The sequence below is a fragment of the Nannospalax galili genome, unplaced genomic scaffold, assembly GCF_000622305.1.
Source record: "Nannospalax galili isolate Female #2095 unplaced genomic scaffold, S.galili_v1.0 scaffold160, whole genome shotgun sequence".
In the NCBI taxonomy this organism is placed as follows: domain Eukaryota; kingdom Metazoa; phylum Chordata; class Mammalia; order Rodentia; family Spalacidae; genus Nannospalax; species Nannospalax galili.
In genome coordinates this window covers 1,469,928-1,487,358 of record NW_008346900.1, presented here as the reverse complement: position 1 = coordinate 1,487,358, position 17,431 = coordinate 1,469,928, and the positions used below count along the sequence as shown (strand labels likewise).

General features: G+C 53.2%; 3 protein-coding genes across 6 annotated transcripts in view; 1 reads left to right on the top strand and 2 right to left on the bottom strand.

Annotated features, from left to right (window-relative positions):
• Positions 1-196, bottom strand: part of Ss18l1 (SS18L1 subunit of BAF chromatin remodeling complex) — a 32,850-nt gene extending 32,654 nt beyond the window's left edge. Inside the window, exon 1 of the mRNA XM_029568445.1 lies at positions 63-196. Within this exon, the coding sequence (XP_029424305.1) occupies positions 63-86 (24 nt within the window). The 5' untranslated portion in view covers positions 87-196. The remainder of the gene's footprint in view (positions 1-62) is intronic.
• Positions 70-5,680, top strand: Psma7 (proteasome subunit alpha 7). Its single transcript, XM_008843230.2, has 7 exons — positions 70-255; positions 2,420-2,546; positions 3,630-3,754; positions 4,171-4,293; positions 4,661-4,780; positions 5,099-5,161; positions 5,473-5,680. The coding sequence occupies exons 1-7, from the start codon at positions 160-162 to the stop codon at positions 5,563-5,565; spliced, it is 747 nt and encodes a 248-aa protein (XP_008841452.1). The 5' UTR covers positions 70-159; the 3' UTR covers positions 5,566-5,680.
• A 2,301-nt stretch (positions 5,681-7,981) lies between these two features.
• Positions 7,982-17,425, bottom strand: Lsm14b (LSM family member 14B). 4 transcript variants are annotated; one of them, XM_008843228.2, is made up of 10 exons: positions 17,279-17,425; positions 15,698-15,861; positions 14,517-14,652; positions 13,470-13,586; positions 11,549-11,719; positions 11,255-11,332; positions 10,891-11,052; positions 10,502-10,652; positions 8,816-9,000; positions 7,982-8,267 (listed from the first exon to the last, which is right to left on the bottom strand). In XM_008843228.2, exons 1-9 carry the CDS (start codon positions 17,403-17,405, stop codon positions 8,829-8,831), a joined length of 1,278 nt encoding a protein of 425 aa, XP_008841450.1. In that variant the 5' UTR covers positions 17,406-17,425; the 3' UTR covers positions 7,982-8,267; positions 8,816-8,828. The 4 variants fall into 4 exon arrangements, with proteins under 4 accessions (XP_008841450.1, XP_008841451.1, XP_017656163.1 ...); XM_008843229.2 differs by lacking the exon at positions 11,255-11,332; XM_017800674.1 differs by lacking the exon at positions 13,470-13,586.
• Positions 17,426-17,431: the final 6 nt, after the last annotated feature.

Below are 17,431 nucleotides of genomic sequence, written 5' to 3'. Positions count from 1 at the left end.
CCGCCGGTGGTTCGGCCCGGCCGCCCCGCCCCGCCCCGCGCGTCCCCTGACGCCGCACGCACCTGACGCCGAGCGTGGCCGGGCATCCGGGCGGGGCGTCCGGGCTCGGCGGTGAGTGTGCGCTTTTCCGCGGCGGCCCAAGCTCCTGCGCCCGCTGCGATGAGCTACGACCGCGCCATCACAGTCTTCTCGCCCGATGGCCACCTCTTCCAAGTGGAGTACGCGCAGGAGGCCGTCAAGAAGGGCTCGACCGCGGTGAGCCGGGCCGGGCCTGGCGGGGAAAGGGGAGCGGGGCAGGCCCGTGCGCGGGGAGGCGGGGAAAGGGGAGCGGGGCGGGCCCGTGCGCGGGGAAGGAAAGGGTGGCCACCCGGGCGAGGAGCCGGGCCGGGCCTGGCGGGGAAAGGGGAGCGGGGCGGGCCCGTGCGCGGGGAAGGGAAGGGTGGCCACCCGGGCGAGGAGCCGGGCCGGGCCTGGCGGGGAAAGGGGAGCGGGGCGGGCCCGTGCGCGGGGAAGGAAAGGGTGGCCACCCGGGCGAGGAGCCGGGCCGGGCCTGGCGGGGAAAGGGGAGCGGGGCGGGCCCGTGCGCGGGGAAGGGAAGGGTGGCCACCCGGGCGAGGAGTCGGGCCGCGGCGCAGCGCCGCACTCCCCGGGTCGACGGCTGCGCCGGCCTGGGTGTCCGCGGCCCAGCCAGGTCCGGTGGGCGTTGTGAACAAAGGGCGCTGCGCCGTAGACAAGAGGCTTCCGGGTCTGCTGGGGCCGCGGACGCTGGGTTCTGGTTCCGGCGGCCGCGCTCTCCTGGCCCCAGCTCTTGTTGACACCTGGCAGCGCCCTGGAGCTAGAGAACGGGCTGTTGTCACCAGGTCTAACTGGAGATGTGGCTGGGCAGCGAGGAAGTCACAGTCCGGGTTCTGCGTCTTAGTGTTTCCATTCCCGAAGTCTTTCGTCACTTTCAAATTAAATTACCCATTCTTTTGGTGACTCAGTCCACCCAAAGAACTAGGAGGTCGAAGCTCGGTGGCCCATGTCTCTAATTCCTAGCATTTGGAAAGCTGAGGCTTGGAAGGCTGAAGTTCGAGGTCAGCCAGGCTTATGAAGTGAGACTGTTGAGATGGCTAAGTCGGTTCACTACGTGCTAAACGAGCTTCAGGACCTCACTTCCGCTCCCCAGCATCCACACGAGAAAGCTGCAGATAGTGACATATGATACCTGGGGCGTGCTGGTCACCTGGGCCAGCAGACTCTGACTCCGGACTGAAGGGTGACTGAGTAGTTACGATCTGGGATTGCTCAAATTTGAGTGTATTGCTTGCATTGCCTGTAGGTTAAGTGCACCCATGTCGTGCAGTGCCCACGGAGGCCAGAAGAGGGCCTCGGATCCCCAAGAGCTGGAGTTCTGGACTGTGGTTAGCCACCACGTGGGTCCTCTGCAGGAGCTCTTAACCTAAGAGCCATCTCTTCAGCCCCACTGCTCAGAATCTTGAAGAGTTGAGGGACACCAATCAGCCCCTAGCCTCCATGCCCACACAGGACCTGGGAGTAGACTGTGTTCTCCAGCGTACCTGCCCGCCTGCTGTGCCCAGCTAGCTTCTGAGAGCACTTGGGTTATGCCGAAGGTCACATAAGTTCACACACACACACACAGACCAGTGGCAGCATGGACAGAGCTTCTCCGTTGTCTAGGGTCTTGTAGAGATGTTCCTGACACCTGGGCGAGTGGGACCAGGAATGCTGCCCCTAAGTGATGTTGCATTTGTTTCTGGTGCTCTCTTGAGTGTGAAATGTCAGTTTCCCTGCGCTTACTGCAGTTTGAGGGCTTTTTGCTGCTTTTTGGGAGTGGAACCCAGAATCTCCACGCATGCTAAGCACTCTTCACTGCCCTGACCCTTTTCTCGTTTTAACATGGTCCGTCCTTCTCCCATCTACAGTACTAGCCATAAACAGGGAGGCAGTGAGTTGTGGTCCACTCTGCAGCACATGAGCCCTCCCAGTACTGGGTGGCATCGTGAGTGGGCAGGAGTGTGACATGGGCTTAGTGAACTCAGCAGCTGCAGCATCCAGCACCTGATGGGGAGTTTCAACCCAGGCCCTATGGTCTTGTGCAGGCCACCAGGATTGAAGTGAAACGTGGTGCCTGCCTGCTAACTAGCTGCAGTTCAGCTGTCACACGGCGGTGTCTCAAGGGCAGGAGACTGGACACTTGGGCCCTGTACTTGTACTATCCAAAGGAATGGGTCTCTGTCCTTGGTGTGCAGTTTGACAAGTGTATGGCCGGGTGTGGGTGAACACGCCTTTCCTGTAGGGTTGCTGCTCCGAGGAGCCTTTTGCCCTATCTAGTTAACCCTGTCGTACTCTGGCATGCCAGAGGTTAACTGCTGTCCTGCTTGTGAAGACTCTTAAGTGACATGCATTCTCATTTAAGGTTGGTGTTCGAGGAAGGGACATTGTTGTTCTTGGTGTGGAAAAAAAATCTGTGGCCAAGCTACAAGATGAAAGAACAGTGCGGAAGATCTGTGCTTTGGATGACAATGTCTGCATGGCCTTTGCAGGTATCAGTCGGGTCAGGGCAACCTTCTCGGAGTCTGGGTGAGGAGTGGAGTTCTGGAGACTAGTTTAGTGGGGAGAGGTGATTGGGACACAGGTAAACTGGATTGATGGGAATCCTTTGAAAAAAAGAAGTTGACCAGGCAGAAGCAGGCAGATCTCTAGTTTCAGGCCAGCCAGGCTACATAGCGAGACCATCTCAAAAACCAAAAGGGCCCTTACATACGTGCAGGGGAAAACACTCATACACAGAAAATAATAAAATATCAAAAACAAATACAATTCAAATTAGCTACTTCATTTAGCCTAATTTATTGAAACCTACAAAATGAGGATTTTAAAAATAATCACGGGGCTCACATCCAGGGAAGCAATGGCCGCACATTTTACTCTGGATTATTATAGACTTTCCTTCTGGTTACATGAATATAGAGATTAATGATTATAAACAACTCTACGTGATAACTTGATACATTTTTAACATATAATAACATTAAAAATAATTTGGAGCTGGGCGTGGTGGTGCATGCCTTTAATCCCAGCACTCGGGAGGCAGAGGCAAGCACATCTCTGTGAGTTCAAGTCTGGCCTGGTCTACATAGTGAGTTACAGGACAGTTGGGGCTACAGGGAGACCCTGTCTCAAAAAGACCAAAAAAAAAAAAAAAAATTGGGCATTGAGAACAGTGGCCATGGCTTCCTTGGGAGAGCAAAACCCAGGTGGACACTTTCTGGACCTAGCTATTGGCTCCCAGTGATACACTACAGGTGGTGAGGGATGCCTGCAGATGGACAGAGGACAGTGTCCTCCCTGCAACACACTATCCACAGAAGTGGCAGTTACCCACCTTGAGCAGATCCAACCTCCAAAGATCTCAGTTGACCTGAACTAGGGACAGGCTTACCCAGACCCCCAGAAGATATGAGTAGCATGTTTAAACCGGGTCTGATAGGCCATTGTTCATACACAATTTTCTCAGTGCAGCTTTGAGGCCAGCGTTTCAAACACAGTGGTTAAGTGCTGCAGCATCTGTTGTCCTGGGTTGTAGCCAGGAGCTGCCCTGGCAGAAGCCTGTGCTATCCTTTCAGGTCTCACCGCTGATGCAAGAATAGTGATCAACAGGGCACGGGTGGAGTGCCAGAGCCACCGGCTGACTGTGGAGGACCCGGTCACTGTGGAGTATATCACACGCTACATCGCCAGTCTGAAGCAGGTGGGTGCCACTTGCTCACCTGGTCATGGAGCAGGTGCAGCTGCTGTCGGGGAGTGTTATGTATCTGCTCCAGTCTGATGGCACTAGTCTGTTCCTGTTTTGGGACAATTCTAATTCATATTTTGGAGGGGGTGTGTGTGCCAGTTTGCCATTCTGAGCAATTATTTGCCAAGCAGTTGTAGCTAGAATGTTTGCCTCTGTCAAAGTGACTTTTTGTAGCCTCAGTCAGCTATCTGAAGTATAGGCCCTCAGTGTGTCTATAAACGAAAAAGGTTGATGCCGCAAGTTTCTGTCAGCATCTGGATTGCAGTTTACTTTGGGTGGCTTAATGGTTTTTAGCCCCTCCATTGGGTAAACTGCTGTCATGGGTGTGGCATGGACTCCTTGGGGTTGATGGCACTGACTTTTCCTTGCAGCGTTACACACAGAGCAATGGACGCAGGCCATTTGGCATCTCTGCCCTCATTGTGGGTTTTGACTTCGATGGCACCCCCCGACTCTATCAGACTGACCCCTCAGGCACATACCATGCATGGAAGGTAAGTTCACAGCCCAACAGTGGGGCTTTGGGCTGTAGGAAGGCCAGAAGGCCATTGGGAAGTACTAGTCTGCCTGCCTGAGAATTGCACCTACAGATGACAGCTTACTTCAGTGTGTGTTCTCCATGCACCACCTGTTTGGTCTGTACTTTTACATACTGTTGAGGACCACATAAAGGCCGAAGTGTACATCTCCCAAGTGTCTCGTAATGAAATCTAGTGCTAGCCCTTCTTGGTAAGAATCACTAGTACGATTTTAAGTAGCCTTCACCTGGCTACGCTGTCACCTCAAACTGCTGGAAAGCCGAGGGAAGACCATAGAAGGCAGCCGCTGGCCAGCCCGTGGTGCTGTATCAATGTCTCTTAGGCCAATGCCATAGGCCGGGGTGCCAAATCGGTGCGCGAGTTCCTGGAGAAGAACTACACAGACGAAGCTATCGAGACTGACGATCTGACCATCAAACTAGTGATCAAGGCACTCCTGGAAGTAAGTGTGCACAGGCAGAAGTGCCCTGGGAAGGTGGTATGGACTCCTTTATAGGGCCTGTAAGATAACAAGCAGGTAACACCACGGTACAGGACGGAGGCTGGGAATACAGGCCATTGTTGGGCTTCTCAGTGCCCCTGCTGTCCCAGACTGTTAACACTGGCACCTGAGCAGGCGTGACCCAAGTGCATTTGGGGACAAAGGCTGTGGATATTTGACCTCCGGTCCAGGAGGGTTTGGGCATGTACTGTAGATCTTGCTAAGTTTAAAACCTTACAAGGTAGACATACCTAACACTGCCTTTTTCCCCCTTAAAAGGTGGTACAGTCAGGTGGCAAAAACATTGAACTTGCTGTCATGAGACGAGATCAGCCCCTCAAGGTAAGTTGGTGGAAAGGGTTGGGACAGGTTCTCCCTACATAGCCTTACTGGAGCTCAGGCTCTTCCTGCCTGTGCAGGTCCCCCTCGGCCTCCCTCGGCCCTGTGATTCCTTCTCTAGGCTGTGGTACACAGCTGTGTTCACCTTTCTCTGGTGGAGACCTGCTCCTGTTCTCACACACTGAGGCTGCCAACTGCAGCTCTGTTCCCAGGTCATCACCTCGTTTTCCTGATGTGCTCCACATGGGCTGGCCCAGTGGTTGTCCACACAGTGGTGCACACACTTAACTAGAATGTGTTTCTTTGGGGTGTAGATTCTAAATCCTGAAGAAATTGAGAAATATGTTGCTGAAATTGAAAAGGAGAAAGAAGAAAATGAAAAGAAGAAACAAAAGAAAGCGTCCTGAGGGATGGAGCGTCCTCACTGGAGCCAGCATCAGGACTGAGTCAGGAGTGAGCCTTGGCGTAGACCTTCCTCTGTCCACCGTGTGCCCAATAAATTTCTGCATTTTTTTAACCTTTTCTAGTAACAAGAACATATCACTTATAAGTGTAGTTCTGGTAGTTGTCAAGGTGGGATCTTTGCACCTTCCTTGAATCCAAGTGCTTGAGTCAATAACTGGTTTCCCTTTTGTGCCCATCAACAGGCTCCTAGCCAGTTAGGGTAGAGGTCTGGCATCCCAGGGGGTTGCCCTTAGGGAGTTTGCAACATGTTTCCTTTCAGACATTTGCTCAGGACACTAATGAATACCAACTTGAAGACCACACAAGCACGTGACTGAGTACTGCAGAGACGTGACTTTGTACTCCAGTTTTGAGGGCTGTGTATAGCATGGTAGAACTCTGGCCTACCACATGAGGCCCCTGGATTCCCTTAGCTCTTGGGAGGCAGAGGCAGGTGGATCTCTCGAGTTTGAGGCCAGCATGGTATATGGTGAGTTGTAGGTCAGCTGGGGCTATAGGGAGACCCTGTCTCAAAAAAACAAAAAAAAAAAAAATCAGCCAGAGGGCCTGGATAAATGACTCACTGGTCAAGGGCACTTGCTGCTGTTCCAGAGGACCTGGGTGCACATGTACAAGTAGATCTTACAAAGCTAAAAAGGCTGAGCTGTGTAGTGAAGTCTGTGCCACCTTCTCCCCAGCCCCAGAGAGCAAGGCTTTTACTTTTCTATATTAAAAATGGGGCCATTACTGGCTTTTCTCTTTTTAGCCAAAAATAAATACTCTTGCACGCCTTTAATCCCAGCACTTGGGAGGCAGAGGCAGAGGCAGGCAGATCTCTGTGAGTTCAAGGCCAGCCTGGTCTACATAGTATGAGTTCCAGGACAGCTGGGGCTACAGGGAGACCCTGTCTCAAAAAGACAAAAAAAAAAGTACTCTCTTGGCTTCTGGTCCTGTATTGTGTTGCCACCTGCCTGTCTCAGCTTACAGTTGCCCTAGTTTGTCAGTCTTGTAAAAAGAGGCTCAATTCAAAATGTGTCATTTTCAGAATGATCTGTCATCTTGGAAACACCAAGGCTAGTAGTCACCAGTGGTTAAAGCTGCCACTTAACCATGTTGTGAGACTCCTGGCAGAGAAAATACCCGTTTGTGTCATCTATGGCATCACCCTCATTTAGAACAAAGGCTGTGGCTACTTGTACCTAGCACACTTATTGCCCAAGGACAGGAGGCTGCCTACGGCCTGCAGGCTCCTATCCTTCAGCCTGACACCACTCTAGACACCCAGGGAAAGCCAATCTGATGACCATGTGTCTTCTAGTCTTCTGAAGAATGCTTTCAAAATCACTTTGGATCAGTTAGAGCAGAGTGCTATACTGGTCTGTACCCAGACTCTAGACAGCAAGGTAGGCTACAGTGAGGACCAGCCTGCCTCTAGTTCATCTGTGGTCAGTCAGGCGCTCCTCCAGTTCTTCTAACCTAGGTGCTCCAGGCCTGAACAGTGCCTCTGGGCAGGCACTGGACATGACACAGGTGCCGCAGGCAGCGTCTGAAAGGTCGAGTGTTTATTTACTGTTTACATCACCCCAACAGAGTAGCCCCAATGCTATGTTCTACTCTGCTATGAAGTCCTACAAAAATAAACCCAAGCTTTTACAGTGTGACTTCACTGACAGAACTAAAGCCTTCAGAGCTATTTGAAAGGGGGCTGTTGTCAAGGTGCTTATTTTCAACAAAATGCCCTGTCAATCAGAGAACGCATGCTTACACAGAAAGTCTGACCCATTTACTCATGCAACAAATTTATCTTCCCACCCTCCCTCCACCACCTTTAAAATAAACACACAAGAACTATTTACAATCAAGGAAGTAAGGCCGAGTGACCTTGTTTTTTTTTAAAAAAAAAAAAAAAAAAAAAAAAAAAAAAAGACTGGCTCGTTTCCAAGTGGATGAGAACACTTAGTGTCAGCCAGAGTCCAATGCTGATGGACCTGGGCCAGAGGCTGGGGGGGGGGGCAAGACAGGAGGGTCAGGGCACACCACTTGGGCTTGTCCTAGGCTTCAGCCTAAGCCTCAGCACCTGTGGAAACCACATGACACTCCAAAGCATTCAGGGGCTTTCCTATTACTTCACCCACGCTATCAGACCCCAGTCCTGACACCGTGGTTCATTATGCAACATGATCCATGGGACACCCCCTTCCCTGCCCTTGCCGCCCCCCACTCCTCCCATATGCCTGGCACCCTGTGCTGGCCCTGCCTGGCTCCTGAGACTCCCCATTTTAGCAGTTTGGGGTACTAGGCCAGCAGCACCAGGGGCCAGATGAGTTGCAGAGATGCATTTGGCCACCACATGTCCCAAGTAAGATTTGGTTCCATTTTAAAAGTCAAAGCTGTCATTTAAAAAAAAAAAAAAAATCACTAAGTGAAGATCGAACCTTTTACCTATAGAAACCTTTTTTGTGAACTACCAAAACCTTAGAATTAGGCCGTGTGAAACCGAGAAGGAAATGCAGGTCCAAGTCCAAGTTCTGTTAAGTCCAAAACACAAGTGGTGGTGTGGGAATTTTCCAGACTTGGTAAAAAGGACCCACTTCTCTTCGTGAGCACAGCATTTCCTTTCATCCTTATTGACAGAGCTCCACCTCTCTGCCTCTTCAGTGGGACCCTGTAAGAGAGGATCCAAAGTGAGTATGTCCTAGGAGGTACCTGCCATCACACATGCTCACCAAGCACTGGAACCTGCACAGGACAGAGGTCACTACCCTTCAATGTCTCAGGCTGCCCACTCCCGTACAACCTTAGGGACCAGAAGACAGAAGCAGAACACTGTGACCTCTCTAGGTCCTGCATGGCACTGCACAGAGATGCGCTGGGCCAGACTCAAGGGCACACCATTCAGCTAAAAACAAACTGACTCGGTGCCCACTGGCTTTCTCCCTTGCAGATCACACTCCACAAGCCCTCCACCCACAAATGACTGCCACGGTCCTCAAGCTCCCATTCAGATGAGGCAAGGTCCCAAGTCTGGCTCTTGCTGTTTTTAGGAGCTGTCTGGGTGACTCTAAGGATCAAGGCCAATGGTGTGGCCTGGACACCTCCCAGCTGCAGGTTCTGTGAGAAGGCAGCAGGCCTGCTTTCTCAATGCCTAAGTGCTGTCTGGGGACGCTTACCCTGCCTCCTGCCACCCAAGGACCCAGAAGGCTCCCTACTCACTTGGGCTGCACCCTCACACCCGGCCAGTGCCAGCTCGGTGGGAAGTAGGGTTGCGCCGTGTTGCTCCGTTGCCCCTGCCTCCTTGGAATCCACCACGGGAACTGCGGCCACGAAGAAACCTCCCCGACACCCCAAAGGTCTCAGTGTTCAGCTTTCTCTCTTCAGCCCATGTTGTCCGCCTGGAACTAGACAAAAGACGAGGTACATGAGCATCCAACCGCAGCGGGCGACCCCTGAAGTTTCAGAAATGGGCTGTGTCCTTAGAGCAGCACACGGGAAAAGAACAGGCTGTGGCTAAGGCTGTGCAGAGAGCACAGCCCTGGAGCCGGGCCCCTCACACTACAGGCCTGCCTTCCCAGGCACTGGGCAGTGTGAGACCATCTTTATCACCAAGGGTAGGCAGGTAATACAGCAGGTGATGGGGAAGCCTTCGTGTCTGCTGGGTAGTCCAGGCAAGCCCCAAAGCAGAGGACGCACAACACCCCTCCTAGACGATGGGGTCCTCCTGGATGGGGAAGGGGCACGAAGCTAAAAGGAGCAAGAGCCCCTAGAACATGCATCTGCTTTTGGGGTGGTGGGAAGATGGCAACTCGGTGCAAACAGTCCATGCTGCCCAACACATACTGAATGGACTCCTGAGTGTCTGGCTGTATGCCTGGGGCCCCCACTGGGTTCTCAGACAGCAGAGCCCAAATCTTGCACACTCACGTCTTTATTAAAGAAACGTGACTGTCCTTCAACTGCCCAGACCAAAGCAGCCAAATTTGGACTCCCTGCTCTGCCACGCCCAAACTGTCAGCACCAACTTAGACCCAGCTCTTCCTGTTTCCACACTCACGGTCCTCACACTACCACACTCACTCCTACCCAGCCTCCTACTGAGCCATCTGGTCTCCACACTAGCCTATCTCCAACCACTCTTACCAAAACGCTGTACAGACAAGCGAGTTCTCCTGGATGGCCACACCTTGGCTCCTAATACAGCCAACGGCACCCTACCCAGCCCAAATCCACTCCACAGGCAGACCCTGGCTTCACCTAGAAAATCCCCTTTCCCCACTCCCACAGCTGCTGCTGAGACCTGCCACAGCCCTCCTCCATGCCACCGCTGGGCCTCCAAAGTCCTTCTCCACTTGTCTGCTCCTTGCTTCAGGTAGTACCCTGGTAGAACATATGCAGGGCTCACCTGGCTTGTTACCTGTCCTTCAATGCCCTCGGCACACCTGGTGCTCAACCAACTCTTGGGTCTGAGTTTGAACACCATGCCTGCACTGCCATCTGCTGAGCAGTCTGAGGGTGCTTATCCACAGTGCTGATGAGAACTCCATGCCAGGCACTGAATGCCAACACAAGGACCACCTCTGGTTGGGGCTTGACCAGCAGCCTGAGAGCAAGGCCCTTAGGCCACCCAGGCCAGCAGGCAGGCGAAGCTAGAACACTGAATGGAGTCCCCAGAACCTAGTGGAGAGGGCAGGACCCTGACAGATTAGGCGACAGCCAGAGATTTCAGGTGCCATATCCTGGCTGGCCAGCGGTAGGCATGACTGGGACTCATACCTACCATGTAGAAACCTAAGACCCCTAAATGTAAAGTCCCAACCTCGGACCTGAGATGAGTACAGCTTAGCCGTGTGCTTCAGGACTTTCAGAACAGCCCTCTACTCCAAGGTGCACTCAGACCTTTACCTCGTTTTGAGTTCAGAAGAGATGTTGTCAAAGAATGACTTGGATTTGTCATAGTAGCAGTTGGGCCCCAAAAGCTCTTCCTCAGCAGGAGCCTCGTCACTCTGGGTCATCACAGCCGGGTCCTTCTCTTCCCCCTTCTCAGCTCTGTCATCTACAAAGAGAAACAGAGCACACAAAGGTACAGAGGCAACCAGCATCCAGTGTTCTCTCTCCAGTGTGGACTCCCTGCAGGCTCCACTCAGCAGCCATCCCTCGGGCTCAGTGACCTAAGCATCTCATCCAAGGAGAGAACCTCTCTTCTAACCACAACTCCAAGTGGATCTCGGGTAAGCCTAGCCATCCTGAGGCACTCTAGGGTTCTCCTGGGTTAGCTTCCACATGAACCAGACCTTTAAAATTCAGTTTCTTTTTAAATTCTTTATCGAGCTCCTCTCGGTTGAACTGGGCATTTGCACTCTCAAAATCAAAGTCGCCTTCGAACTTGATCGTGTTTTCCTTAGCAGCAGTCGGACGGTTTTGCCCTCTGGAGCGATTCCTCGTTCGCCGATTCCCTGGTTTGGAGAAAGGAGAGCCAGGGATGAAATCACCAACCTGCTATCTCTAGCCCAACTTCAAAATGCAGCTCACAGGCAGCCTCACCGACAGCAGAGCTCACTGCAGCAAGCACCACCTCAGTCCCAAGTACCCAGCACCGGCAAACAAAGCACAGCCTGCTGCTCCTGGCTACAGAGCTCAAGCGGCCCTGGGTGTTACCTGACCGCCTCCTCGGAGGTCTTCTGTTCTCATCATTCACCTGCCCTTGAGTGTGCACAGGCGTCGGCGGGGCTATATCTAAGGTGCAAAGGGAGAGTGAGGCAAAGCTCACGCAGAAGCCAAAACCCAGACACCAGACAGAGCAGGGTACCACCACCACATGCAGCCCTGTGGGACTGAGGCTGCCCAAAGGCCTGCCTTGCAAAAGCATGTGCTTTGGGATGGGCACTGTTGTTTAAAACACAACCCTACGCCGGGAGCAGAGCTAACTGCAGGGGATCAGTGTTCAAGTACCGCTGGCAGTCTTGCTGCTTGGCTGTGCCTGGCGACCCAAACTGAGCTGTGTCCCCGAGGTGCCCTTGCTAGGTAACAGCTTCTTAGCGTTCAAGTTGTCGACAGAACCAGTCTGGACAGCTTGCTCCACCATGGGGCTCTTGCCAACTGGGGTAGACGGAAAAGCAGCTCCTGAGGTTCCACAGGAAAGAAAGTGTAAAAACAAAAGGAGGAAGCGTTCCACCTCCACTTCCTTCTTCTGGTTGGCATAGCACGGGTACAGTGGGGATGACACCCTGCCTAGAGACAGACGGTCTGCTCCCAAGACTGACTCGCCTGGACCGGCCCATTTCCCTCTGAAGCCGGCCTGGGTGGCACCAAGGCCAGTTTTTCCCCAGGAGCACCAATCCTTGAGCTCCAACCACGATGAGGGGCAATCACTGTCTACCAATGGGCACTTCCCCAAATCTGCAAACAAGTTTCCTAGACAAACTCTAACCAACTCTGAAGGGGTCCAACAGTCCTGAAATGAATTCAGGAATCTTTCACTCTAGTCCACACTGGAGAACCACCACCCAAGTCTGAGATCTTCTAGAAAGAGCAACAGGCAGGCTTTGAGGTCAACTCTTGAACAGCTTCACAAGAAACAGGATGAAGTGGCCAGAACTGGCATGGTGACTGTGACAGCCCACAGCATCTTGAGAGGAAAAGTTACGATGAACAGAGACGGGCCTCCAGGTGCCTTCAGTCAGAACTATGCCTTCAGTACTACATGCGATGCAGCTCAAAACTGAGCATCGTGGTGGCCCCAACACCAAGCCTCTGAAACTGGCCAAACATGAAGGGCCACCAGTACTAGCGGCTGCCTCCTGACCCCTTCTCCAGGTCCCCATGACCCAGGGGAAACATTAAGTCCTTGGGGACTGAGTGGAACTGGACTAAAAGGTGAGGCAGAAGAATGTCCCTGTCAATCTTGGGTAAGAGAATCTCGAACCGCTGTGAAGAAATCTCTGTGGCTAGGTCAGAGCAGCACTCACAGAGCAGAAATCCTTAAGGGCCTCTCAAATGGGAACTAACCTGGACCACGTCTCAGGTCTATCACCTCACTCAGCAATACTGTCCCAGGAGACTGGAAGCAGTCATACAGGGGTCATGGGCTTCCTGACTTGCTACAAAAGCAAACCAATTAAAGCCATCTTGTCTTCTGGGAAGATTTATGCAAATGGCCATCAGGACAAAGGAAGTATCTGGTGCCTTACTCAGACACAGGGGTCCCTGCAGGACTTGGGAAGCAACTGCACAGACATACTCTTATACCCCTGAGGCCTCCTGGAATAAGCTGGGTAACGATGAAAGCTTGAGCTGTGGCTACTAACATAACAGTCTATGTAAAACACACATGTACCAAGATCAGTGTGAGAACATCAAGAAGGTCAAGAAACCCCAGAAGAAGGGTGTTGTCTCAGCATAGGTAGGTGGTGGTAGGTGGTAGATACCAACACTGACCAGGTGGCCCTCAAGACGACACTATTCATGAGGTCAAACATCTGGGGTTGTGCAAGCTTCCTGTTTTGAATGCCCTGGTGACTGACCTGTGTGTCTCATCTGAGTTGCTTAGGAATGTGCCACTGCAGTGATCTAGACCATTTGGAACCCAAATCCCCCAGGAAAACACTCTGGTTTCCTTGCAGTGTCTAGGACAGATCAAACACCCTGAACGCAGGCAGAGTGAACAAAGTGTTCTGCTGACCCTTTCTAACCCTGCCCTTACAGCTATGGGAATAACACTCAGCCATATGTGGAACCAAACAGAAGCAGTGCCTCTGATCCCTGGGCCTAACAGATGATCTGCTCCTATGCCTGCTGTTCTGCCTTTCAGTTTATCTCCTGGCTCTCATGGTCTGTAGGACAGCATGCAGTTAGTTCTTCAAACTGCTGTTACCCTTGGAAGTAAGCTGAGGTGGCTCTGAGGACATGTCAAGCTCTGAGACAGGCTGTGGAGATGGAGAAGAGCTAGGGCTGGAAGCAGCGGCTGAGGCTGGAGGGCTTACCAACTTCTCTAAAGAGGGGACAGGAGAGAAGAGCACAGAGAAAGCACACCAATAAGTCAGGACATACTTGTCTTACGTCTAGCAAGCTTGCAAAGAGCCAAGCAACCTATTGTATGACATATTTGAAAGACAGTGAGCCAGGCTGAGAAGCCACCCATCTCAATAGGATAATCATGACAAACATGTGGCCCATAGCATTGGTTTGGGGCCTAATTAACATTCACTGCCTGGACTGCCTCATGCTGTAGTCTGTACAAGGGTGGGTGGACAAACTACAAACCATGTTGGGGGTGGGGGGATGGATGTGTGCATATGCACCTGTATGCACATGTATGTGGAGGCTAGAGGTCAACCTTGGGTGTCCTCCACCTCATTTAGGACAGGGTCTCTTACTTGGCCTCTGCTTGCTGGCCAGCGGGCCTCAGGCTCCATCTCTGCTTCTCCAGTACTGGCATTACATGTGCCCAACTCTGTATGTTCTGACACAGCTACAGAACTAGGTCTGGATCAAACACAGGGCTGATCCCACTCCCAACACAGAGAACACTCCAGTCTAGAACTAGCAAACCTTGGTGGAACCATCTTTGGGCTGGATGCTTGCAGCAGAATCAAGGATATGAAAGGATATGGGGCACTATGGGCTCACAGATGTGTGAACAGCTAGCTCTCATCTGTAGGGACCTACAGCTGCCCCAGGACTTCACACATTTCAGAAGCATTTTGATTTCTGTCATCTGGTGCAGAATCAAGACTGCTGCCACTGGTCCAGCCAACAGCTCCCGACATGAGCTGAAGCTGCACTGGATAAGCTGCTGGAGTGGTGGGGCACAACAGCCTAGAAACTGCAGGACATGGCAAGTAGCCAAATCTGGGGTGTGCAGCTCCATGACATGGCAGTCATGGGCAGGGGTAGTTGAGCACACAGAATGGTCACTCACCTAGACCTAAGGAGGCAGCATACTGCTGGCTGAGCAGGGAACTGGCTGCCAGCTGGCCGTATGGTGGCATCCCTCTGAAGGGGCTGTAAGGCACATGTGGCTGGAAGGGCGAGGCGGAGGCAGAGCCCAGGGAGGACTGAACAATGAGACATACATGTGAGAGCAGTGCAAGGCCATCCTGTTGTGCTGCCAGTCTGCACAGAGCACTCAGACAGGAACAGGACACCTGCCTGTCAGCCTGCTCTGCTGATATGCTGAATAGTTTCCACTGTGCTGAAACCAGCATTTTTCCCAGCATTTCACTCCCAGCTGCATGGACTTCTAACTATTAAAACCATCTCATGGTTCCCCCTCCACCATCAGCAGTCTGGCCTTCCTATATAAGGAAATGCTGGAGACTTGCTTCCCTGAAGAGACATAGCGGTAGGGCCAGGAACTATTTACACATCCCCCAAAGTGTCCTTCCTCGTTCCTTCGCCCCTTCTCCCTGTGGTCCCCAAGCCTCCAGGACCATATGGCTGTTCTTTGGGGAACTGACCTATCCCCACAGCCGTCTTCTGACTACTTCCTTCAGCCCCAAGTCTGGTTACATCCCTCTTTTAAGATTTTGAAGCTCACCCTGCCTGCTCCTACCTAATAGGCATAGCCACATCTTAGAATCTGGAAGAGGCTGAACACCAGGAGGAGCCAACAAAGGTTTAAATTTACAAAGGACATTAATCTGGAACCCTCCTCCCCTAGTAATCCTGGAGCATAACCCTGCAGGCAGTCTGCAAATTTAGTATCCGACAGTGCAATGCAACCACTGGACTACTTAAGACAGTGAGCCTGTCACCCCTGAAAGTATCTCATACCACTCACACACTGCTTCGTGCTTGACGCCCCGGGCACCTGTGGACCACCAGGGCCAGCAGCAACAGCACCTACACACCACATAGCAAGTCACAGGACTCTTTCCCTAGGGGCCGTGCTATAGAGTACACACTAGCCAATACATGCTGCATAAATCTAACAGCTTCCATGGGAACAGAAACCGCCTGGATGAAAACTAGGCCAGTGTTCATTAAAGGGCCATTCCTCAAGTTGAGCCAACAGATGGCAAACATTATGACACCATGTTCCATGTGGAAGCCAGTCTCTCTTAGAAACTGCATCCACACAGAAGCACAGCACATGCTTACCTGAACAATGGCAGGATCCTGAGGGAGTGTGTGCTGAGCTTTTGGAGGTTCACACACAGTAATATCTTTGATATCGCTTCCCCGGAAAATGATGTACTCATAAATTTCCTCTCTTGGGGGAGCAGGCCTATCTGTGGGACGGTCTTCAGTACCAAAGGACCTCACTTAGGAGTTGAGAAAAAGAAGGGTTAAGTTGTTATCTGTGGCCAGTCCTTCTATCAGTCGTCTGCTGCCACAGCTCCCGAGTACCCTCTGGGACACAGCACTCTTCACAAAGAATAGCTACTTAATTGCCCAGTTTTCAGCTCACACCTACCGGGCACCAGGTTGGCAAAGACTTAAAGCTGTAGGTCACAGAGATGACAAGTTTGGCAGAATCCCTAGTTTCCAGCACAAGCTCTCAGCAAACAAGGCTGGCTTTGCAGAACCTCCCTCTCATATCTGACTTTGCAGATGGAATCGCCATCGTTATAAACCGTCATCACAGGCTGCAGCTGAGGAGGCGGCTTCCCTAGGCAAGCACCATTAAGTTTCCCCAGCTCTTGTACACAGCCAGTCTTGGCTGTTTGCAGAAACAAAGGGTGTCCCAGAGTCCAGACCCCCAGCGCTAGCTTCTGCGTCTATAAGGAAATTCTGTACCCAAAGGACCTATATCAGGTTCCGGGAACAGCAGGGATGCCTCTTTAGTAGGGCTAAGTGGCTGATCTGGGTTTGGCTGCAGGCTCCACCTCATTTTAAAAGCACAACTCCTGTGGGCCGGGGCCTACCCTGGGCCTGCTTCCCCCACCTGGGGAATCGCAGAAGCAGCACAGTGAACAAAAAGCCTTTCAGCACCGCGGAACACCGAGCTCTTTCCCACAGCACCGCAGTCTGTTAGCACTAGGCTTCAAAATGGTTTGGGATTGCCTTGGGGCCGCGACTCCCTCTGCCGTCGGCTTCCGAGATGCCCTGACCCCCCCCATCAGGACCGGAGGCTGGATGCTGCGCTCGCGCTACCCCACAGCAGTAGGGGAACGCGCGCCCATCTCCGCGAAGGATGGAGACAAAGAAGCTCCTGGCCTCAGACTCCGGACCCCTCATATCACACAGAAGCCCCTCAAGTCGGCTGGCGCCCACCCGCGTCTGCCCCCCAAAAGAGCAGCGGAGCAGGGTGCAGCGGAGAGTTTCGACCCGGGCAGCCGTAAGTCAACCGAGGGTCTACACCGCCGGTGTGGGGGGGGGTCCCACCTGGATACGGAGGCTCCACCAGCATGCGGGGTCCCACCAGGATTCGGAGAACCTACCGGGATTCGGGGGGCTCCACCAGGATGCGGGGGCCGCATAAGCCTAACGATGGGCTCCAGGAGAGCGCACCTGTCCACTACCCCGGCCTCGCTGCCCAGGCCGGCGCCGCGCCCCGCAGGTGCGGACGCCCGTGGCGCCCAGCAAGCCGCCCCACCCCCAGCACCTGCAGCGCGGACACAGCCCGGCCCACCCCGAGCGCACCGCGGGCGCCGGGCAGACCCCGGGCGGGCGCGGCGGGGGAGGGACCCCGAGCCCGGGCTGTCGGGGGGAGGTTGGGCGCGCGGCGGCGGCCGCTACCTTTGGCGAGCGCCACGGTGGAGTTGTCCGTGTCGATGGTGTAGAGGATGCCCTCGTAGCGGATCTGCGCCTTGGAGATGAGGCTGATCTTGCTGCCCAGATACGGGGTGCCCGACGAGCCGCTCATGGCGGCGGGGGAGCGCCGGGGACCAG

What these genes read in the sequence shown, in the direction of transcription:
- Psma7 (XM_008843230.2), top strand. Translation starts at nt 160, where the DNA reads ATGAGCTACGACCGCGCCATCACAGTCTTCTCGCCCGATGGCCACCTC. An exon ending in TCAAGAAGGGCTCGACCGCG is followed by an intron (nt 256 to 2,419) that starts GTGAGCCGGGCC and finishes TTCTCATTTAAG; the next exon opens with GTTGGTGTTCGAGGAAGGGA. An exon ending in GACGAGATCAGCCCCTCAAG is followed by an intron (nt 5,162 to 5,472) that starts GTAAGTTGGTGG and finishes TTTGGGGTGTAG; the next exon opens with ATTCTAAATCCTGAAGAAAT.
- Lsm14b (XM_008843228.2), bottom strand. Translation starts at nt 17,405, where the DNA reads ATGAGCGGCTCGTCGGGCACCCCGTATCTGGGCAGCAAGATCAGCCTC. An exon ending in ACCTCAGCTTACTTCCAAGG is followed by an intron (nt 11,720 to 13,469) that starts GTAACAGCAGTT and finishes GTGGAACCTCAG; the next exon opens with GAGCTGCTTTTCCGTCTACC. An exon ending in ACCTCCGAGGAGGCGGTCAG is followed by an intron (nt 11,053 to 11,254) that starts GTAACACCCAGG and finishes TCTCCAAACCAG; the next exon opens with GGAATCGGCGAACGAGGAAT.